Source organism: Heterocephalus glaber, unplaced genomic scaffold (assembly GCF_053883595.1).
Source record: "Heterocephalus glaber isolate CG9 unplaced genomic scaffold, H.glaber_assembly_v1.0 deba00001662, whole genome shotgun sequence".
NCBI classification, from domain to species: Eukaryota; Metazoa; Chordata; class Mammalia; order Rodentia; family Bathyergidae; genus Heterocephalus; species Heterocephalus glaber.
Genome location: NW_028258403.1, coordinates 17,151,889 through 17,172,810, shown reverse-complemented (window position 1 = coordinate 17,172,810; position 20,922 = coordinate 17,151,889). Strand labels below are relative to the sequence as shown.

At 34.8% G+C, this 20,922-nt stretch overlaps 1 protein-coding gene across 17 annotated transcripts; it reads left to right on the top strand.

The window, feature by feature from the left end:
* The first annotated feature begins 5 nt into the window (after positions 1–5).
* Mbip (MAP3K12 binding inhibitory protein 1) lies at positions 6–18,394 on the top strand. Of its 17 annotated transcripts, none has more exons than XM_087197131.1 (11): positions 27–225; positions 1,165–1,372; positions 3,356–3,464; positions 3,616–3,735; positions 5,500–5,724; positions 5,810–5,906; positions 8,574–8,639; positions 9,293–9,445; positions 12,730–12,827; positions 16,840–16,878; positions 17,830–18,394. In XM_087197131.1, exons 3-11 carry the CDS (start codon positions 3,462–3,464, stop codon positions 17,932–17,934), a joined length of 906 nt encoding a protein of 301 aa, XP_087053257.1. In that variant the 5' UTR covers positions 27–225; positions 1,165–1,372; positions 3,356–3,461; the 3' UTR covers positions 17,935–18,394. The 17 variants fall into 17 exon arrangements, 16 of the variants coding, with proteins under 16 accessions (XP_087053249.1, XP_087053250.1, XP_021102242.1 ...); XM_087197129.1 differs by having other exon boundaries at positions 52–225; positions 5,467–5,724; positions 8,550–8,639; positions 17,827–18,394; XR_015445769.1 differs by lacking the exons at positions 1,165–1,372; positions 3,356–3,464 and adding an exon at positions 15,434–15,613 and having other exon boundaries at positions 6–225; positions 5,467–5,724; positions 8,550–8,639; positions 17,827–18,394.
* Positions 18,395–20,922: the final 2,528 nt, after the last annotated feature.

Genomic DNA, 20,922 nt, shown 5'->3' with positions numbered 1-20,922 from the left:
GCTAGATTGTTACGTCATCCCGAAGCGACAAAAGTATGGTGGGGGTGGAGTTGTGATTGTACCTCGGTGGTGTTAGGGGCGGCTAGCGAAGGTGTCATGGCTGCTGCCACGGAGTTTAGTCGCCCAAGCAACAATGACAGGATCCTAGAGCGAAGCTGCAGTCCCAACCACTCCCGAGAGGTGCTGTGCGAAATCTTTCGCTCCCTGCACACCTTGGCTGGACAGGTGAGTGGGGTTTAGGGCGTAAGAGGCCCACCCAGCCCCTCTTCCCTTTATCGCTCCAATGGAGGGCGGGGAGGGGGCCACCTTGGCCAGCCGTGGAGGCTACCGCGTAGCTGAGGCCGGGGGAGGAGCCCAGGCCTGGTGGCCTCGGGTCGGAGTGAGGATGGTAGAACTGACTTAGTTCTGTACGGATTCCTGACTAGATTACTTTACAGCTCTCCTCTCTAGGAAGGTGGGGGGCCTAAGAGAAAACCGGCTCCGAGAGGAGCACGCTTGTAGGGAATGAGTGCCCAAAAGCGTCTCTGAGGGATTAGGAGGCTCCTTGGGATCAGGGTCTTTTTTCCTCCAGCGTATACATCATAGAAATTGTTTGGTCAGTATGGCCTGAGGTTTTTGGAAAAGCGCCTTCTTCGCCTTTTTGGGGTGACTTGCTCTTATGAGTCACTTGGTTTTGTTTATTTTCCTTTTGGCCGTTGTATCTCTAGTGTAAAATTGCACGAGTTATCCATGGCTGATTCTGATTGCATTAGAACTGTTGTTTATTAGCTAGTTTAACTGGCTGATAAATCGCTTTTGCAGAAATGTCGTGGAATTGGGTTTTTTAAACTGGTCTCGTTACGTTCTATTAGATGAAATCACTATTTCGTTTCATGATGTAATAATCAAAGCAGTTTTTAAATGAGAAACAAAAATGTTTGCCTGCTTTTAAAAATACTTTTTTTATATCTTACATGGACTATTTCCTAGTTTGTTCTGCAGCTGATACTAGTGCATGTAGTGGACCCTGCGAGCATTTATTTCAAAGATAAAGCTAAATTCCTGTGAAAATGGAACATATGTCTGATTGGTAACCGTTATTACTAAAAGCTTTAGGTGGATGGAGAATCAGTCTTTTTAACAGTTGTTTTAATTTTTTTCTTTTTTTGTTTGTTGTTTTTGTAGTGAAACATGTTAACAGAATCTCTTAAAAGACAACTTTCAAACTCAGCTGTTTGCCAAGGACTTAAAAAATTTTTTTTTGAGATGTGGGAACTTTTGATTGCTATTAACATTTCAGTCTTAAAATCCCAGACCTTTCGATGATGTGAAAGTTAAAGAATATTTTTATGACATGGACAATTGGAACTTTAAAGCTTACTCATATTCTAATGTTAGTATGAAAAATATTTATGCTCACTTGTTATTTACAGAAGTTTTAAAAATTAACATTGAGAAATGATTATGATTTAAATGTCTCTTTTAAAATATTTTGCATACTGAATTTAACTCACTTAAAAGATTTTAAACATTCTGGTATTTTAAAAGTACAACCGTAGAAGCGATTGAATTTTACATACGTCAACTGTCAAAAATGTTTAAATATCTATGGGTTTATACTGACACAATGAAGGGGCCATCTATAAAAGTGTCAAAAATAAGATTATTTCATCAAGTAAATGCTAACCATTTTGGTAATACTCTATATTTTGAGATGCACTGAAATGAAAGCCAGAATAAGTACTTACAAAATTGCCACCACAAAGTCAGTATTTTCTTTTGGAATATGTATAAAGGATTTTTAAAGTGCATGTTGTACAATAATTTGCCCTTGTTCATCCTAAGTATCATTGTATTATCCCTTCAATATTATCTCAATAGGAAGATACAGTGTATTAATTGCCTCAATAGGAGGCATAAAATCAAATGTTAAAAAGTATTTTCTACTCCAAATTGCAAAATTTACTAATTTTAACCTTTTACTTTCTTCTGGGTGGCTTATTTTACACAGCTAATTTATTGTTAGTGTGGATTTTGTATTAATAACTTTCTACTGAAAATTAATCTTTAAAAGACTAAGGATCCTTAATTACACTTGAAGGCTTACATAATTCTGCTGAATTGAAGTGAGAATATGATCCAAACATTAAGATTTATTATTTATAGGCTGTTTTCCCTAGAAAATAGGATACTTTTCATTGCTGGAGTATTTACTTGCTTTTTCCTCAAACTATATTCATAAATTTGCCATAATTGACTTTTGATTTCTTGGAGTACTGTAAAAGTATGGTAATGGGTTACTTTTATACATAATATATGATGTAGGCCTTAAAGTAATATCAATTGCATTAAATGCATTTATCTTAATGTAAAATCGTAATTAACCTAAACTTATGCAGCCTACCTAAAATTTCATATTTCTTTGTACTTATCTGACATGGACTTTAAATCCATCTGGTTTCATATTCTAAGGGCAGTAAATTTCTGACACATAGTGTTTATTCAGTATGCTGCCTGTTATAATCAGAGATCACTTAATTCCAAGTACACTGATTCATATTTTTGTTTTATTATAATTGTAACTCATAAGATCTGTATTTGAACTTATATAACATGTGTCTTTATTTTGTAGAATATGATTCATTTTTAGTAAATATTTCTGAAAAATAAAATGTAATTAACTTCATTCCATTATGGAATATTATCTTACGCTGTAACACATCTCCAGAAATGTTTATGGAGGTTCACTTTTACTCAGTGACTGCATATGGAGGCTCTCTAAACTTTTCACTGATTTTGATGTTAATTTTATATTCAGGTCCTTAGCTTTCTGTATATGTTTTTGTTCTGATCTTCAACTGATAAGAAATATACATGTAATGAGACCTCATAGCTTACTAGAAAATACTATTTAGCAAAAATACTGGACATTCCATCCTCTCTGCCAAATTTTTTAACTAGAATGGAGTTTTTTCTTTTTTTCAGTTTCAGACTTCCATAACTAAATAATAGTTTAATTTTTATTTGTAGATAAACATTTTGTCACTTGTCCCTAGATTTTATGAATAACCTGAATGTTGAATGAATAGCCTGGATGTTTAAATTATTTTTTTAAATGGTTAAAGTTGAAAACAATAAAAACATTATTCAGAAGATATCAGAATAATGATGTATAATGATATATTTCAGGTAGGTATTCGTGTACATATTTAACAAAGAAAAATGCACATATTAGAACTTTCGTACAACAGTCGTACCTTCTCTGTTTAATGCCTGAGCTGGAAGTGGTAGGACTCTGAATAGGGCATGCATATTTTGGACCTTATCCAAAGGTGTTTAGATGCTGAAGTGCCTTCATTTTTTTTATCTTTCTTAGATGGTTTCACCTGTAAGATGGTCCCATTACACAGACCTACGACTCCATTAAATTTGAGATGTCTTTTTATTTTTTATGAAGTGCTGCATCTTCTTGGCCTTTTAAAATGGTAACTAGGCAGAGCATTTTAATGTATCATTAAAAACTTGATGACTCTGATAGGCATTTGTTACTCCATAGAAATCTTATTTTTGTGACAATCCCAGATATACCGCTTAATCATGTAATTTTTGTGATGTTGCTGGTTTGCCCCTTTGAAGCTTAACCTCAAAGATGATGTGGTGAAAATTACAATCGATTGGAACAAGCTCCAGAGCCTCTCGGCATTCCAGCCTGCATTGCTCTTTAGAGCCCTTGAGCAACACATTTTATATTTACAGGTAAATTTCATGTCAGAAATTTAACTTGATATCACAGACAGAAATCAATTGTGGTTAAATTAGCTGTGTGTATATTTATCGGTTCTATCTTAACACTGTGTTAATAGTGTTATCAATAAAAGGTTACTTATATCCAGATTGAATCTAACTCTTTAATTTTAGTAGTGATCAGGACAGTTATGGCAATATAGCCAAATAAGCTGATGTGGGTATGAGATTGAATGAGTACAATTCTATTCAATTCTAGACTTGCACTGAAAATTCAATACAGTTCTATCTATGGTGGGTTATAATTAAGCAATAAGACACGGCAGGTGTGTGTCATGCTATGATAATGATTCCATGCCTTGGGTGAGTTTGGAGGCTCATGGAGTGCTTTCAGTGGTTCAAGAAGTGGCATTATCCCAGCATGACACATCCTGGAGTGTCTATTGCAATTAAACAGTTTCAGCATAGTTTTTAAAAAGAAAGTAATTTCTGTGACATTAATGTCTCATCTTAGTAAGTAGCCAGTCACTATTTTATCTTTTCTTAACAGTTTGAAATAATTCAGCTTTGGTATTAGAAGTCATTATTGAATTGTTATTTGTAATAGTATTGTTATATTTTTTATATTTCAGTTCAGTAACTGAACAGTATTATGACCTCACTAGTTTCTAATTGAACATCTCTGCAATTATAATTGATGTATGTTGCAGTTTATCTGTAATCAACATGTAAAATATGAAGTGTCAAAAAGATAAGAACTGTTTGGATTGGTCACTTTACTGTGATTAAGGTGTTAACAAGGTTTCAGAAGAGTAGTATTTGGTATATCAAACAATGGAAGCAAAATTGTAGCTATAAAAAAAGTAATTAGAATATTGGTTAAGTGTTGGTGTGTTTTGACTAATGAAATAGACATTAATTTTCAACCCTCTATTCAGTGACTTTGTGGGAAAATTTAACTCTGTCTCATGTTAAAAGTAATGGTTAACCCTGTTTTTAAAGGGCAGAGCAATGAGCTGTAGAACTCAAATGAGACCTAATTGTGGCAAGGGAACAGGGTGGGAGAAGTAAACGGGTAATATAATTTACATTATACAATAAGGCTTTCCCCCTCTAGTTTAGTGATGGACATCTGTTTTCAGCTATGGGTCTTAGTAGTTTTTTTCTTGTTCATTTTCTCTTGTACAATTTAATTTCATAACCCAAAAAGATACCTTGCCATGTTAGGAAAAGCCTGAGTGTTCACTGAACATAACACCTATAGATGTCATGTCCAGGCGCTCTCGCTCATTTTGGCCAACTGCAGTTTCAAGTGGAGAATCTCCAGTGCTGTAGTGATAATGCGGGGCTTTGCTGAGGGAGAAGCTGGCTCTCCTGTGAAGGAGGGAAAATGCTAAGCCTCAGGGTTCTGAGGAGGCATCTGAATGACATGTTAATTAGGTGACATTGGTGCCAGAGGCTGAAGGTTTTGATTTGGCACAAAATGAAAGACGAGTGATGGAATGATTTTCTCCAAGAAAATTTTATATTTCTTCAGGTTTTCTTTCTTTTCCTTTCTTTATCTTTTTCAAAAACATTTATAGCAAATGGTTAATGGTCATTGTAGCAGAAAACAGCAGACACTTGTATGTAGTCAGACCAATGTATCCTTGTATATCAACTTTTTATATTTAGTAATTAATATTAAATATTTCACTTAGACATTTATAGAAATAGATTAAATGTGTAATTAATTTTGGTTAGTTTGAACGCCAGCAGATGGAATTGTGTTCTCAGCCTTTTTTAGCAAAACTTCAGCCTGTGATTAAAGAGGAGAATTCAGCTGCTATTGAAGAGATAGGAAAAACAGAAACAAGGAACAAGAATGAACTAAATGCCAAATTTCCCCCTGGTGACCGACAAGAGGAAGAAAAGCACAAAGATTGTGATTTAGGAGATGTGAAAAAGATACAAGTTCATTTTGATTCAGAAGTAGTTCAAATAAAGGCTGGAAAAGCAGAAGTAAGTTTTGGGAGGGCAAAAGGAGAACAACATTACTTTTAAAAGTCTTACTCCATTTACATTGTTAAATTATACTTGTTTGTAGATTGACAGAAGAATATCTGCGTTTATTGAAAGAAAGCAAGCTGAAATCAATGAAAACAACGTCAGGGAATTTTGCAATGTTATTGATTGTAATCAAGGTAACTACCTAGATGTTAATTTTCACAGGATTTTAAGCACAATTTTATAATTGTACTTTTTCTTTTTTTTAAAAAAAAAGAATAACATTAAGAACAATTCAATTTATTTTACAGGTTTTTAGTAAGTAAGGCAGTAGAATTTCCTTCTACTGTATTCCAAAACAAATTTTTACTTTGGTTACATAAAAATCAAATGACATTATTAAAAGACTAATGTTTTACCACAGATATAAAACAGGTTATTTTAAAGTTCCTCTAGGAAATGAAAATGAAGTGTGTTGGGTGGCAGTTGTTCAGTCTCGCTATTATGAAGGAACTAAGCAATATGAATTTCAAGCTTGTAAATACACTTGTGAAATTATGTTAAGATAGAAAATGAACTTGGTAAAGTTAATAGTATTCCTCAAGAGGGAGCAGTTTTCTCACTACTCCAGAGTTGTATGAAATGTTTTATGTCACTATACAACTAATTTATCATGAAGACCATGGTGCCTTATGCTCTTTTCCTTTCTCTCATAGTGCATACATTTGCTGTTTTTCATCAGATTCTTCTTTCCCTCTTCACTTGATGCTATAATATGTTTACAGATCTGCAGGTATGCTGCAGAATACACAGCATTGCATAACACTGCCATAGATCATATTCAAGTATCCTAGTAATAATCAGAGCAAGTAGTTCTTAGGAAAAATTATGAAGAAGAGTTCATAATTAGAATGAACATTTTTCTTGTTGCCTCTAGTATCTCTTAGCTAATTATTATGAACAAGAATTGTCAGATGAACCTAAAAGTGACTCATATCATACATACACTGATTCTCTTAACGAAATAATATAGGCTCTGGTTGGGACCTAAATTCAACTTTTTCTGATATTAACATTTATATTTGTCTCTAAATTTGGCATATTTTCCTCTTAACTTTTCAGAACAGGTGAAACAGAGGCAAAATCTCAGGTAGCACAATCCAACTGCAAGCGACCCATGAAAAAGGGTCTGTTGAGGGAGCAAGCACATGTGTCACTAATGTTATTCCTCTGTTCTCCCTGCTAACTCTATTATTATAAACCACCAGGGATAGAAATTCACAAGAATTGAAATGCTCAGCAGGATTCCTTGGCCTATTCAATCCCTTGCTGGCTCAAAACAGTGCTGGCAAGAATTGATGTGGAGAGTGACTAGCACTCATACATTCACTGTCTTATACCATGCTGAATTTCTCACTGATGGGTCAGTTAATCTATATATTTGGAATATAGCTCTGAAATGGATGATAGTTTCTTTTTTTAACCCTTAGTTCCGTAAAATGGTAGAAAAAGATTGGAGAAGTAATCGCCCTTTAAGCATACTTTAAGGTGTCTCCCCCCGCAAAAAATGAGTAGTCTCATGTAAAAGATAAGTGGATTTGGAATTTTATTCACAAAATTCAACTTATCAGCAGAACTATTAATGAAACTTAAACTGAAAAAATACATTTTAATGTGTTCCTTTTAAGACCTCTCAATTTGACCTAAATAAATGATTAAGATTAAAAAAAAAAAATTCTACAGAGGAAAAAAAAAAAGAATTTTCTTTTAGTATTTCATTTATCATCCATTTTTTATGAAATATTTAAGGGAATCTTGCAGAAAATTTACTACCAATGCATGGTTTTACTTGTTATTTCAAACATTAGTATACATTTTTATTACATAGTGTCATATAATATGTTACACATGTTAATATGTAATGTAATATATAAAAATATTAATAGTATTAGATATTATGTTAACATTGTCCCAGTTTTCTCTTTATAATTTATTGACATGTCAATTGAAACAAATTTTCAAAACATAATCTGTTGTGTAATTGCAGTTTTTGAAAGTTGGAGAATAGGATGAAGTAGAAGACTGTGATGAGCAGTTTTTACATGTTCACAACAGGCTGTAATTCATGTTTTGCTGCGGGGCAGCTTGAGTACTAGTGGTATGTGCATGACTGTCCCATCAGGTGGCTTCTTATTAATTTTGTTAATAAAAACACCAATAAAAGTGATTGGATCTGTTTATACCACCAGTGGTATAAGCCACCTGATAAGACAGTCATGCATGTGGCACATGTGGTTCAGGCTGGTGGAAAGGTGTTAAGTGTGTATTGGAAATCTAGGTAGAGTGGGAAAGTATGTATTATACCTGAGGTTTCAAGATCTTTTATGTAGCGTTCTGAAATTAAAGGTTTTAAATAATATAATTAATTTCATTTTATTAGATGTTTGCTAATTTGGCCAGCAATATCAAAAATACTCGATTTTTTAAAAAAGAATATTTTCATAAAAAGGAATTCTATTTCTATGAAGGGGAATTAAAATATGGTATGCTATAATATATAAATTATCTTCTCCAAAGGCCCAAATAGTTTTTAGAAATATTGGTTTTCATTAAAAATTGTATTGTTATGATACTTCATGGCTTTTCTGTACATAAATCTGAACATTAGGTATAATATTAGGTGTTTTGATTCATTGTAGAGAATAAATATCACTCAATTCTATCCTATATGTGATGTTCATTTATTACTATTTAAAATTATATTCACATATAAGTAATGTGTTAATATAAATTACTGAAAGTTTATCAAAATCTTCTTGTTTGAAATTGATTATATTAAGACTTATATTCATCTGAATTATTAGAAAATAGTTGTGCAAGAACTGATGCCGTTTTTACACCTTACCCCGGATTTAAAAGTCACGTAAAGGGTAAGTAACTGCATATCATTGTTACTGATAGAAGCTTATTCTAGATTATTAACAAAATGAAATAGAAATAACTTACCTATCTAAATTTTGTTTTGTTTAGTTACTTTTTCTTGTTGCTTAGACAAAACACCCGACACCCAATGTTAAAGGAGGAAAGGTTTATTGTAGCTCAGTTTGTAGAGGTTTCAGTCCATCATCAGCTGGTTCCAGTGCAGCGTGGCATCACAGAGGAAAAACAATTCATGGCAGGCAAAAGGCAGCAGAAGTAGCAAAGGACAAGTGGTAACAGCAGGCCTCTTTCTGTCCCTTATATTTTATCTAGGCTACCCTCTCTTAGGGTGGGTAGCACACATACCCAGGGTGGGCCACCCATAATCCTAGCATCATATCATGAATCAATTCTAGCATTATATCCTTACTCCCAGCATCACACTCTAGATCCAGCTACCTCCAAAAAGCCCACCTATGACTGTGTGAGACTTTTGGGGGACATCTAGTTACAAGCCATAACAAAAGCAAAACAAAAATAACTGCCTTTCTCATCCTTGGATCGTGGTTAGATATCTTTATGGAAAGAATATAAAGTATTGTTAGGGAGAAAGAATTTCTATTTTTAAAAGTAAATTTACTTTGGTAAAAGTTTCTCAACTTAGTTTCTAGAGTTGTGAATACATATGGACCACAGACTAGACCTGAAGGAATTCAAGGGTCAGGTCATAAATCTAACAGCATGCTTCGAGACTGTGGTAATCAGGCTGTAGAAGAACGACTCCAAAATATTGAGGCTCACTTGCGATTGCAGTCAGGTAAGCAAAGTGTTAGCTGGTGCCCCATGGTGTACCTTTGCAAATGGTTAAAGAAATTTTAGTTCATATAGTTACCAAAGTTTTACTGAGTACTTGTCACGTATAGTTTTGTCTATTACAAAAATGGATAAAGCACTAACTACTGTCAAGAAATTTATAGTTTTTATTGTGTATGCTCTTCCTCTTTTTCACTTCTTGTTACTCTCTAAAATTGAGAAAGTGTAATAGATTGGAACAGGTTCCAAACAGACCATGATAGCCTTAGTTTATTAAAGTCACAGATGAAAAACTAATGTCTTTTCCTAAAACTAATTTCAGAACTCACATGAGTGTGCCTTAGTTTTCACCCACTGTGCTGGGTACAAAGTGTTGATAAATGTGGTTCAAGTCCTCTGGGACCTCTCAGTGAGGATAAGCATATAAATAATGCTATAGGGAAAGTGAACAAACATTCATCAAACATTACTGCCAGTCACTCTGAAAGTATGCATATGTCAACTTAGTACTTAACTATATTTTTGAGGTGTTGTTGCTGTTATTATTGTACAAATAAAGTTACTGAATTTCAGAGACCTCAAACAATGTGCCCAAAGTAGTAAGTGACAGCTGAAAAAATGGTGTTGTATCTACTCAGCTAAAAATTCTGTAATGGTTTTCTATAGGCCTTACATGCACACCAAACTTATTATTTAACCATTCATTCAACAAATAGCATTAAGCTCCTGTTTAAGCCACTATTCTAGATACTGAGGCTACATCTGAACAGGAATCCTATTTGTAGGAGACAGCTGGTATAAATAATAAATTTATATAGTATGCTCAAAGAGAATGGCTAATGATAAAAGCACCTTACCTTGACCAAGAGAAGGGAAAGGAGATTGGGGCTGAGGAGAATAATTTTAAAGAGAATAGTGCATGCATTAGTTCCAGCCATATATCTGGGCTTTTCATTTCCTACACATTTGGCTATTCTATGGCCTTTGTACCTGTACTCTGCTTCCTGATCCCAGATCAGTGCGGACTCCCTTTTTATATAGCTTCCTAGCACCTGGTTCTTCCTGCCATCCTTTAAAGCAGTCATTACAGTTGTGTTTGTTAAATGTTCATGTGTCCTGTTAGGTAGTAAGGTCTGTCAGAGTGGAACTATGTCATGTTCATCACCATTTATACCTAGTGTAACACCCAGCATAAAGCAGGTGCTCCAGTGTTTACTGAATGAACAGTTGCTCATTTCACCTTTTCAGATATGTGGATGTGCCATGGGACAGAGTTAAGTGCTAAGCTCTTTCAGGGGAGGTCAAGGTATGGCATCCCTGATGAAGTGACATTTGAGCCCTTGAAGGGAACAAAGCATCCCCCAAAGAGGAAACAGCAGGAGCAAAGCTTTCCAAAAAGAGGGAATGATGTCCACCAGAAAGGACAGAGTCACAAATTTCCAAACCCAGTCTAGCTGGGGTATTTGCTGGATGGAGGTAGAAAAGGGTAATAAGACATTAATATTAAGAGTAAATCCCCTCTTCCAGAAGTAGATGCATTTAAAATGCAATTGTATACAAGGATTGACTAATGAAATCTCTAACAGTATCAAGAGGTTAATTCTTTGGAAAATTTCTGTTGAATGCTCACTATGTGCCAAACACAATTTTTAAGAACAAGGAATACTGAGATAATGTAGTCAGAGGCCTCGGCTTCAAGGGTTTTATAATCTCGGTAAAAGAAATACTATACATAGTGAAGTAGAATTTTAAGGATGCAGTGAAGAAGGTTATAGTCGGGGGAGGGAACACAAGAAACCTCCCTTTGAAGAGGTTCAGACAACCTTCATGACCCAATGAACCTTGAACTGGCTCTTGAAAGGCACAGGAATAAGGAGATGTTTTAGGTAAAGAAAGAGCAAAGTCAAAAGAAAAAGTTATTTATTTTATCTTAACCAGAGTAAGAACAACTAAGGTCCTAAGATTAAAAACACAGCCTCCCCTAAAAAAAATTCTAGACTTTTTGTATTTAACAAGTTGGTACCTTTGACATAATACCTTTACCGGTATTCTTTAATTGAATAATGATTGTCTCATTGTGTTCATTCAATGAGTAAATATTGGGCACCTGTTCTGTGCCAAGCATTGTAAACTATGAATTGATGCTTCCTAGGTTTGTGCAGTGCACAAGCTGTAAACAAAGTACATAAATCTCAGTCCTCTTGGAGCTTACATCAGAGTGGGAGTCAAACAGAATGTAGTTAAGCAATAACTGTGTGAGGGAAATTAAGGTAAGGAGGATAGGGAGTGCTGGGTAGGAGGATGTGGTAGCACTAGTGTTTTTAAAAGAATGATCAGAGAAGCCCTTACTGATGTTCACTTTGAAGCTAAAACCTGACGTTGACAAGAGGGGATTTTGGAGGTAGAGGGAACCACAGTGGCTAAAGCTGTCAGGGTGTCTGGCCTACTTGAATAACAAAAAGGAATTGAAAAACTGAAACCATAGGTGTACAAGGGGAATGTAGGGCTATGTAGGCCATTGTGAGGCCTTCTATATCATTGTAAATGCTTTGGGTTGTAGTCTAAATGAAATGTTAAAGTACTTGAAGGTTTGAACAGAAAAGTGACATGATCTGACTTACATTTTAAAAGGATCAGTGGCCGAGGGGTTGAGAATATAATCTTTGAAAGCAAGGCAGAATTAGGGAGACCAGTTGGGAGGTTGTGATAATCCAGGAAGAGAAGGTAGTAGTCTAGACCAGAAGAGTTCCAGTGGATATGATAAGAATTAGATACATTCATAAGCTGAAACTTCCAATGGCCTTAATTTATTATCCCCCGTCCCCAAAATTTGTTTATAATTATTGCTAACACTTCTTTTTAGTATTATTCTAGGTCAGAGGAGAAAGTATAGCATGTAGGGAGAAATATAAATTGAAAATAATATGACATACTTCAATCAATGAATTAAATTATCCTTTATCCCTTCATTTTTACCCTCTCAAGAAACTTTCAACACCCATCAGAAATATAAGTTGTTCTACACTGAAACTAGTCAATATCTTATAAATTTAACATAAAACTCCTAGCAATAGTGGAAACATAAGGATTTGGACAGAGGAGGTATAATATAATTTGTCCCATAGTGTATAATATGAAAATATGAGCTAAGGATTTCATTCTATTTTACTTTATTTTCTTAAGTTTAAATATTTCTTCTTTCTTTACAAAGTATGTTTGCATGGTATTTTAAGAATAAAAATGATAAGAAACTATTCAGTAGTGCTTCACTTTTTAAAACATATTTAGGTGGTCCAGTTCCAAGAGACATTTATCAGAGAATTAAAAAACTTGAAGATAAAATCCTTGAATTGGAAGGCATCTCTCCTGAATATTTTCAATCTGTGGTAAGTATAAATATAGTTCAAAAATAAGGAAAGTATTATTTTAGGATTTTTCATTGTATAACAGTTCACTCATTGATATATGTGTAAAAAACTTTTTAATAATTCAAAGGTAAATGAGCAGAGTCTTATGTTAGGGAGTTATCTAGTTGTTTTAAAATTCTGACTTGACTCTTTCAAAAATTTAGAAGTTTTTCAAAAGGGATACTTCTATGATGCATTCTCCAAACTCCTTTAGGCCATTTTCATGGCATAAGAAACCAGCTCGGATGATGGTCAGTGTTGTAACTCTGAACTTGCTGTCCTGTAAGTGCTTCCTCTGGCCCCTTGCTCTGTCAGTTATCCTCTGTCTATGTAATTCTCCCTCAAATGATTTCCCTCAGCTCATAGACAGTTACCATTTGTCCATACTAAACAAGCATAAACCTCAAGATTTTTCTTAACTAACAGAATTTTAAAAAGACTTGTCTGGCCGGGGATTTAGCTCAGTGGTTCCACTGCCTGCCTTGCAAGCGGAAGGATCCGAGTTCGATCTCTGGTACCAAACAAAAAAAAAAAAGACTAGTCTGTATTTGTGTAATTCCTCAGTTCTGGCATTCATTCATTCTTTCGTCTCTTTTCCATGGACACTAAGAAAGTATATGGATTGATAAGTATCTTTGGCACATCAGCCTTTTTCCAACAATTCTGAGCTCATTGTTTTCCCTCTGTCTTCTGAGGTGATTATATATACCTTTTCTGAGATTTTTTTAAAAGCTGTACTGTATTAGAACTAAAATAATGTAAAGTAAGATTATACTATATATTTTTATGTAAAATAGCTCATATTAGCATGGATCATATAAATTACTGGTGAAATATATTTAAAATTCATTTTAGGTACAATAGCAATCTTTTGAATATATTTGAGTGAATTATAGAAGGAGAAGTATTTACAGAGGAAGAAGGCAGGTCACGTAATAAAAGAAGGAGGGCAGTAGGTCCTAAATGACAAAATTTGGAAAAAGAAGTTTAGAGATTTACTGCTCTCAAATGTAAAATGAGGTTTATAAAATTTTATATAATTCATAAAACTAAAGCAGGTTGTATGAAGTTCTTTTCATTTAATGAAATACATAAAATTCCAAACTAAGTTACAATGCATATAAAACAGGAATTATGAAAACAATGTTTGTTGCATCTTTTAATGTAATTGTGTTGAAGATCCTTACCCTTCATGTTAAAACATGGAAAAGTTTTAATGTGCTAATATTTTCAAATTTTAAGAGCATGAGTTAATAGGCTATTTAAAAGATAGAATCTCATGAGTATTTCAAAAGACTGACTTACTGATTTTAAATTATGATACTTGAAAACAGCAAGTAGAACATGCTTTACAAGTATATTTTCACAGCACTTTGTTCATTTTATAGCACTTATCACTTACAATTATGTGTTTATGTGTCTAGTCACACTATATTTTAAACCTTTCAAAACCAAGAACTGTGTCTTGTTTGTCTTTGAGCACGTGGAACCTAGTACCACTGAGTAAATGCATGAATGAATATATAGAACACGGCTAATAGTTAATTACTAGACTTCTGAAGGTATGTTAACTGCCACAAAGCAGTAACCAGACATAATTTTAGTCACTAATGTAAGAAAGTCCTGGTTCCAAAATGGGAGAGGTTATGCTGGGAGAGGAATGTGCTGAAGACCAAGTCAACATGGGCACAGATCGTGTATGCATGAAAGTTCATGGTGGCCCTGAAGTATGAGTGAACAGTTGTATCCAGCTGGAAAATTAGATTGTGTACACATTTTGGTAGGCCTTGACAGTTACACTATCCAGTTTGGACTTCCAATATAATCAGAGTACAGTTAAGTTTTTGAGAAAGAAAACAAGAAATGAACGTGTGGTTTAGGTTCCTATCTGGTAGCATTATGAAGTCTAAATGGTGTCACAGAAACTAATTTAGAAAGCAAGTCATGTCATCCAAATTAGAAAGAAATGAAAGTTTGAATCAAGACAGTAGAATTGGAGGGAAAAAACATTTAAGATACTCTATTTTTAGAAACAGTTATCCTTTACAACTGATTAAAAGAAAAGAAGGTGACTGGTTGAGAAGAGGCCTCTTTACCCTTCAGTTTCTTTAGAGCAGGCATTCCTTGGACATATGTATATAACATTTTCATTAGGCTATAGGCATTGTTGATGCCATGGTAGAATATTGGGAGGGAAGAGACAATGAAGAATTATCTCTGTACAGTTGTTTCTTTAGTATGCTATGCTCCCAGATATTTTCTCTTAAGTATCAAAACATGTTAAAATTGCCACCTTTTGGATTGAGCTGTACTTACATCTAAAACAAGTTTTTTTTGTATTGTTTTTTGTTTTGGTTCCGGGGATTGAACTCAGGACCTTGCGCTTGCAAGGTAGGTGCTGGAACCGCTGAGCTAAATCCCCAGCCCTCTAAAACAAGTTTTAAATCCTGTCTAAATGTGAAAATATTCTGCTCAGGCCTAAAATAAGCCCCACAGACTCATTTTCCTATGTTTTTAAGTCATTGATCCACTTATACCCTTATTCTCCTCATTCTGATATTTTTCATTTTGATATCATCATACAGAAATAATCTGATTGCTTAATGACATAGAACGTATTGATAGTCTACAGATTAAATTGTTATGACCACAAGATGAAGTGTATTTTCATCCAGTGTATAAAAGTTACCCCTTGGGAAAGTAGGAGACTGAGCAACAAAGGAATTAAGCATTAAGCTCTTACTTGCCTCAAGACCCCACCACAGGTATCTGGCTTATTTTGGTAAAGGAAGGAGCATATTTATCTGAGCTCTGTTATTCCATATTTATTAATTCTGACACTTAATGTTTTCCTGTTGTTATTACTGATAAGATGTATATCTAGATGTTCTTTGGATCAGCTTTTGGCACAAAGGAAAGAATATATATGTATAACCTGTAAATCTCAGTGGTCAGAAATATTAGTGAGAAAATTTTGCAACCTACATTCAGTTTCATGAAATAGACTCATTTGCTAATTTGACATTCAAAACTTTGTGATGTTGTAAAACTAAGAGCAAAGTATAGAAAGAATTCATTAGATAAAGGTTCGAAAGGCAGTGTATCAATGTGAATGTTGTCATCTTTACATAAAATTTGAACTCGAACTGGCTTAAACAGTATGGAAATATAAAATAGGACATCCAGTGGTAACACATTCATTGATTCAGTGGCTAAGTTATGACTGTCAAAGAACCGAGTTCTTTCTCCTCTCAGCTCTGCTTGGTGTTGGCTTCTTCCTTAGGCAGATGGTAGGACAGCTGTAGCACATTCCGGTTTCTTATCCAGATACTGCAGTGTCCATAGGAATTGGCTTTTGTGAGTGCTTTCTCTCAACAAAAGGGAGGAAGCTTTTTCTATAAGGTTGCCTCTTAATCCCCAGTAGACCTCTTACTCAAGAGCCAGAATTGGGTCCATACTCATTTTAGTCACTGATAGGACAGTGGATGGTTCAACATTCCCTTAGTCACATAGACAATCAGTGGATAAAGGGTTGCTTGCATAGACAGCCACAGTACCCATAATAGTCAGTGAAGTAAGGGGGGAGGGTTCGCTTCCTTTGGCCTAATATACCAAATTTCAATTTCCTCTATTGTTGCTTCACTTCACTTGTCCAATATCCTAGTATACAAAGGTTATAAAAAAGAAACTAAGTAGAAGAACTCTGAGAACACCTCCTTCTGCAGTGACAAAGGCTCATTAGAAGCTGGTAATTAGTGGGAAAGTATGTACTGCTAGAGAAAAGCATGTTGTTCACTGTTACCACATCCTATATACTTTAAATTGATAGTGGGTATCAATTACACAAAACACTTGATAAATTTGTAGGCTTTGTTTCTGTCAGAGCTCCCAAAGGCTGTCTATGTTTTATTCAGTATGCTATAAAGAAAATGATGCTTATATTTTTAAAATACTTATTTACCTTTTTTTTTTTTTTTACTTTTAAAACAAGAACTTTTCTGGAAAAAGAAGAAAAGTTCAGCCACCTCAAGTAAGTTACTGGATCTTCATTTTGGCTTCTGAAATAGATTGATTAGATTTATATCTTATTAATAAAAGTTCCTACTGTGCTTGCCTTTTGGTCATACCCTGGTAAGATTTAGGACTGAAGAAAAGGGCAGTATAAACTAATATAGTTAAATTGGAGCCATAATTGCAGTTCAAGGACATTGAATGACTAAGATGGGTTAAATATAAAAATCTTTATCCTGCTTAAAACAGCAGATGAATATATCAACTACAGAGTGCTTAAAAGTGCTGAAGTCTCCCATTACCCCTTTGTGAACACTACGGATTAGCAGAATCCAAAGCAAAGGGTATTTGTCAGAGGGTGACTTCACCCAACCTCTGTTGAAAGTACTACTATATTAATTAGTTGAATTTTAAATAGTAAGGTTTTTCTACCCTGAATGGTGATAATGTAAATTTAAAGTTGGGGAAAACATTAAAAAAATTTTTTTTCTTTTGCAATGCTAGTGATCAAACCCAGGGCCCTGCACATGCTTGGCTTATTTTTTAATATTTATTTGTCATACAATTCCGGGTATATATTTTGAGAATAGCCTTTTTTTTTTCCTGAAGTAGTCGAGCCCTCATAATTAAACTTCTAAGTATTTTAAGGTTAAACTAATCCTAAAGTTTAATGTCTTACTATTGATCATAAGAGTATATATTTTTTAAAGTTTTTCTAGCCTTTCAAAGTACAGAAGATTCAGGAGAGTTTTTCCTTAGGCAAAAGAAAGAAATATTTAAGTCTTGTTTTATACCTTTTGATTTATACTATAGTCACTATATATAGGTCAGTTTTTAAAATTATTCTCATGAGAAAAAATATTTCATCAAGCTGTTGAATATTTTAAATATTTATAGTTCATTTAGCACTTTATCTGCATTAAGATACTTCAGAGTCTTATTCAGCAATCTGTGTTATTGTTTATAGCAGAACTATTCCCTGGCTGAACTTGATGAGAAAATTAGTGCCCTCAAACAGGCCCTGCTCAGAAAATCAAGAGAAGCAGAATCCATGGCAACTCACCACCTTCCATGAAAAACTCCTCTCCTCATCATTTTACTTTTTTATGTACATGTGTAACTTACTCTGTAATTAATTAAATGGATATGTATATATAGATAGATAGATAGCTATCAATGTGAAGTCAAGGTAGCAAAAACTCTTCAAGTATTCCAGTGAGTTTTGAAATAATGTATTGAAAATAGCATTGTTGGAAACTATTCTGTTTTAAAGGAGGCATTTTGGAAATTTAAAAAAATGTACTTTATTTTGGTGGACCACAGAAAGAAAGATTATTGTGATACTGATATATAAAAGGACTTTATAAAATTGACTAACCAGTTTATTAGTTTAAATTAGTACTTTGTACTTACTGGGCATTCAACAAAAATTTATTGATTGAAATGAATTTTTAATGTGTATATAAACTTGTAGTTTTATTTTTCAGATGTCAGTGTTAATGTAAATAAATAATAAATCCAGCTTTATTCCTTTACTTAAGGTGATCTTGAACAAATTACTTCATCTTATTTTGTGCCCTAATTTCTTAATTGGTAAAAGGGGAATGATAATAATAGAACCTACTTCATTGGTTTTGAAGAATTGGTGAGATGGTTTTGAAATTGTCCCGAAGAAATTGCTCAGTAAATGTTACCTGTTATTAGTAAATGAAACCTGGCCTGTCTTTGGACATTAGTAAAGGTGTTACAAAGAATTATATTGTCATAGTTGGAAATTAAACATTTAAAAGATGCAACTAAAGTTATGTCCAGTGGTTAATGGAGCAGCTGTTTAGGTCAAGAATAGTTTGATTGTGAGAATCAGAAAAGTACCTAAAATTGCTTGTAAACTCGGAATTATTTTTTTTAAAAAAAGGAATTAGAAATCTAGAACTTAATTGAAGAAAGTATAGCTAAACATTGTAGAAGCTAGAACATCGCCATCAGTGACCCCTGTATACACTCTGACTGCTCCCTGGCAGTCTGTCTCTGTTACCTATTCACCCTGTTTGTTCTCTTTTTCCCTCTGTGTTTCTCCTTCCTTGTTCTTTTTCTGTTATTGGTAATCATCTATGCATACACTGAATTCTTTGAACTGGTTTCTGTCCATTTCCACTTCCCCACATAGGGTGATGTGTTACTCCTGTTTCCATCGCCCCAGTTCTGCCTTTGACCAGCTTTGGTGCAGACCAAAAACCAACTCTCTAGACTCTCGCAACCACAGTAACCGTTGCTTCCCTCCATCCTTGTATCTCTTCCTTCAAATTCTTCAGACATTAAATCTGAGTCTGATGAGGCATCTCAACTAGTGGGTAGGACACTGGGGCAGGACATCTTCATATGAACATGCACTGTACACAAAACCTTGTAGTCCAACTGTGGTAACTTTGAAAATATTGTCACCAGGTAAATGAATGGGAGTTTTAGAATCATTCCCAAGAAGTTTGTATAGGCTAGATTGATTTGACTATATTTCATCTCTGTAGAATAAACTCATCCTTTAAAATATTACCTAATATGATCCAACATATGTGCAGCTACAAATGCCAGCTCTCCAGTTTCCATGTGGTCCATTTGATCACCATCCTAACAGAATGACATCTTCCAAGTTTACTGGCACATTTCACTACCAACATAACCACCAAGATAGCAGGAAAGACAGTATTAAAAATTATCAATTAGAAAAGGAAGTTGTCTTGGAGGTAAGGAAGAAACCTAGAAAACAGGTTCATGTACAGATCACTGGTCCAGACCACTAAATGTCCTGAGTCAGTTTCTTGTCTCCTGTGGCAATATCAAAAATTCCTCAATCATGTCCGACAGTCCTAGGATCTGCTCATTAGATTTCCTTTTCCATTGTTTCAAGCCTGCTCTTCTAAGGAACAATGGGAAGGAGTCCTCTCCATTAAGAATTATCTGGTGCTAGCATCATTTTACCACTTGAGTCTGGAGTCTGCAGAGGAGGCCAGGACTCAATACTATGTTGATTTGAGTTGGTGCAGGTACTTGGTCAAGAGTAAGGTTCCACTGGTGATATCTACCCCAGAACTGTAGTGGGCTTTCAATCATTGTCTTTCTCAAGTGCAGGACTGATTGAAAGATAATGACAGGCATTTTTGTGGGATAAATTTGCTCCTTTAATCACCAGGCTTCCTAATGACTATTCCTTTAGGATTTTTGTTATTCAGCTCTTCTTATCCCCGTTATGTCTTCCTAATGGCCTTATCTTCAACAGAAAATAAGGACAAATGATGAAAAGAGGCTAAATTGTAGGGACAAGAAAGCACCTCTTCCCTAGACTGTCCCTGCAAACCCCTCACCTCCACAAGTTACATTCCAATCTGAAAGTTTCACAAGGGGTTGGGCATCAACATTTTATCCTGTGGAAAAGGTTGGACTTCCCAATCTATTCTGGCTTTTGCTGGATACTCTCAGTCACTAGGCACCTGAGGTTTTTCAAACTCATGAATAATATCTCAACCTGGACTTGAAGCAGTCTCAGCATAAAAGATTCTCTTTATGAATTATCTTTCCGGCTTCTGTGCAGTTTAGGCCTTCTCTAGACTTTGGGCTCTAGTTGCTAGTTCTAGTGTACCTCTTTGGCTCTAGTGTCCATTGTTTTTCTCATGATTTAAAATCTGGGGAATGGCCGGGGATTTAGCTCAGTGGTTGCGGTGCCTGCCTTGCAAGCGCAAGGTCCCGAGTTCGATCCCCAGTGCCAAAAAAAAAAAAAGAGGGAAAATAAAATCTGGGGAAAGAATTCATATTCTCAATCTGGGCCAACTGTCCATCCACCCTAGAACAGTTAGTTACCTCTGGCTTGACTGGTAAGGCATTCAAGAACAGAGATACCGGGCCAGGGATTTAGCTCAGTGGTTCCGCCGCCTGCCTCGCAAGTGCAAGGACCCGAGTTCGATCCCCGGTACCAAAAAAAAAAAACAGATACCCTATGTGCCTAGCCCTTTATTTTTTAAAGAACATGGGCTGGGAACCCTACCTCTGTGATTTAGATTGATTAACATAC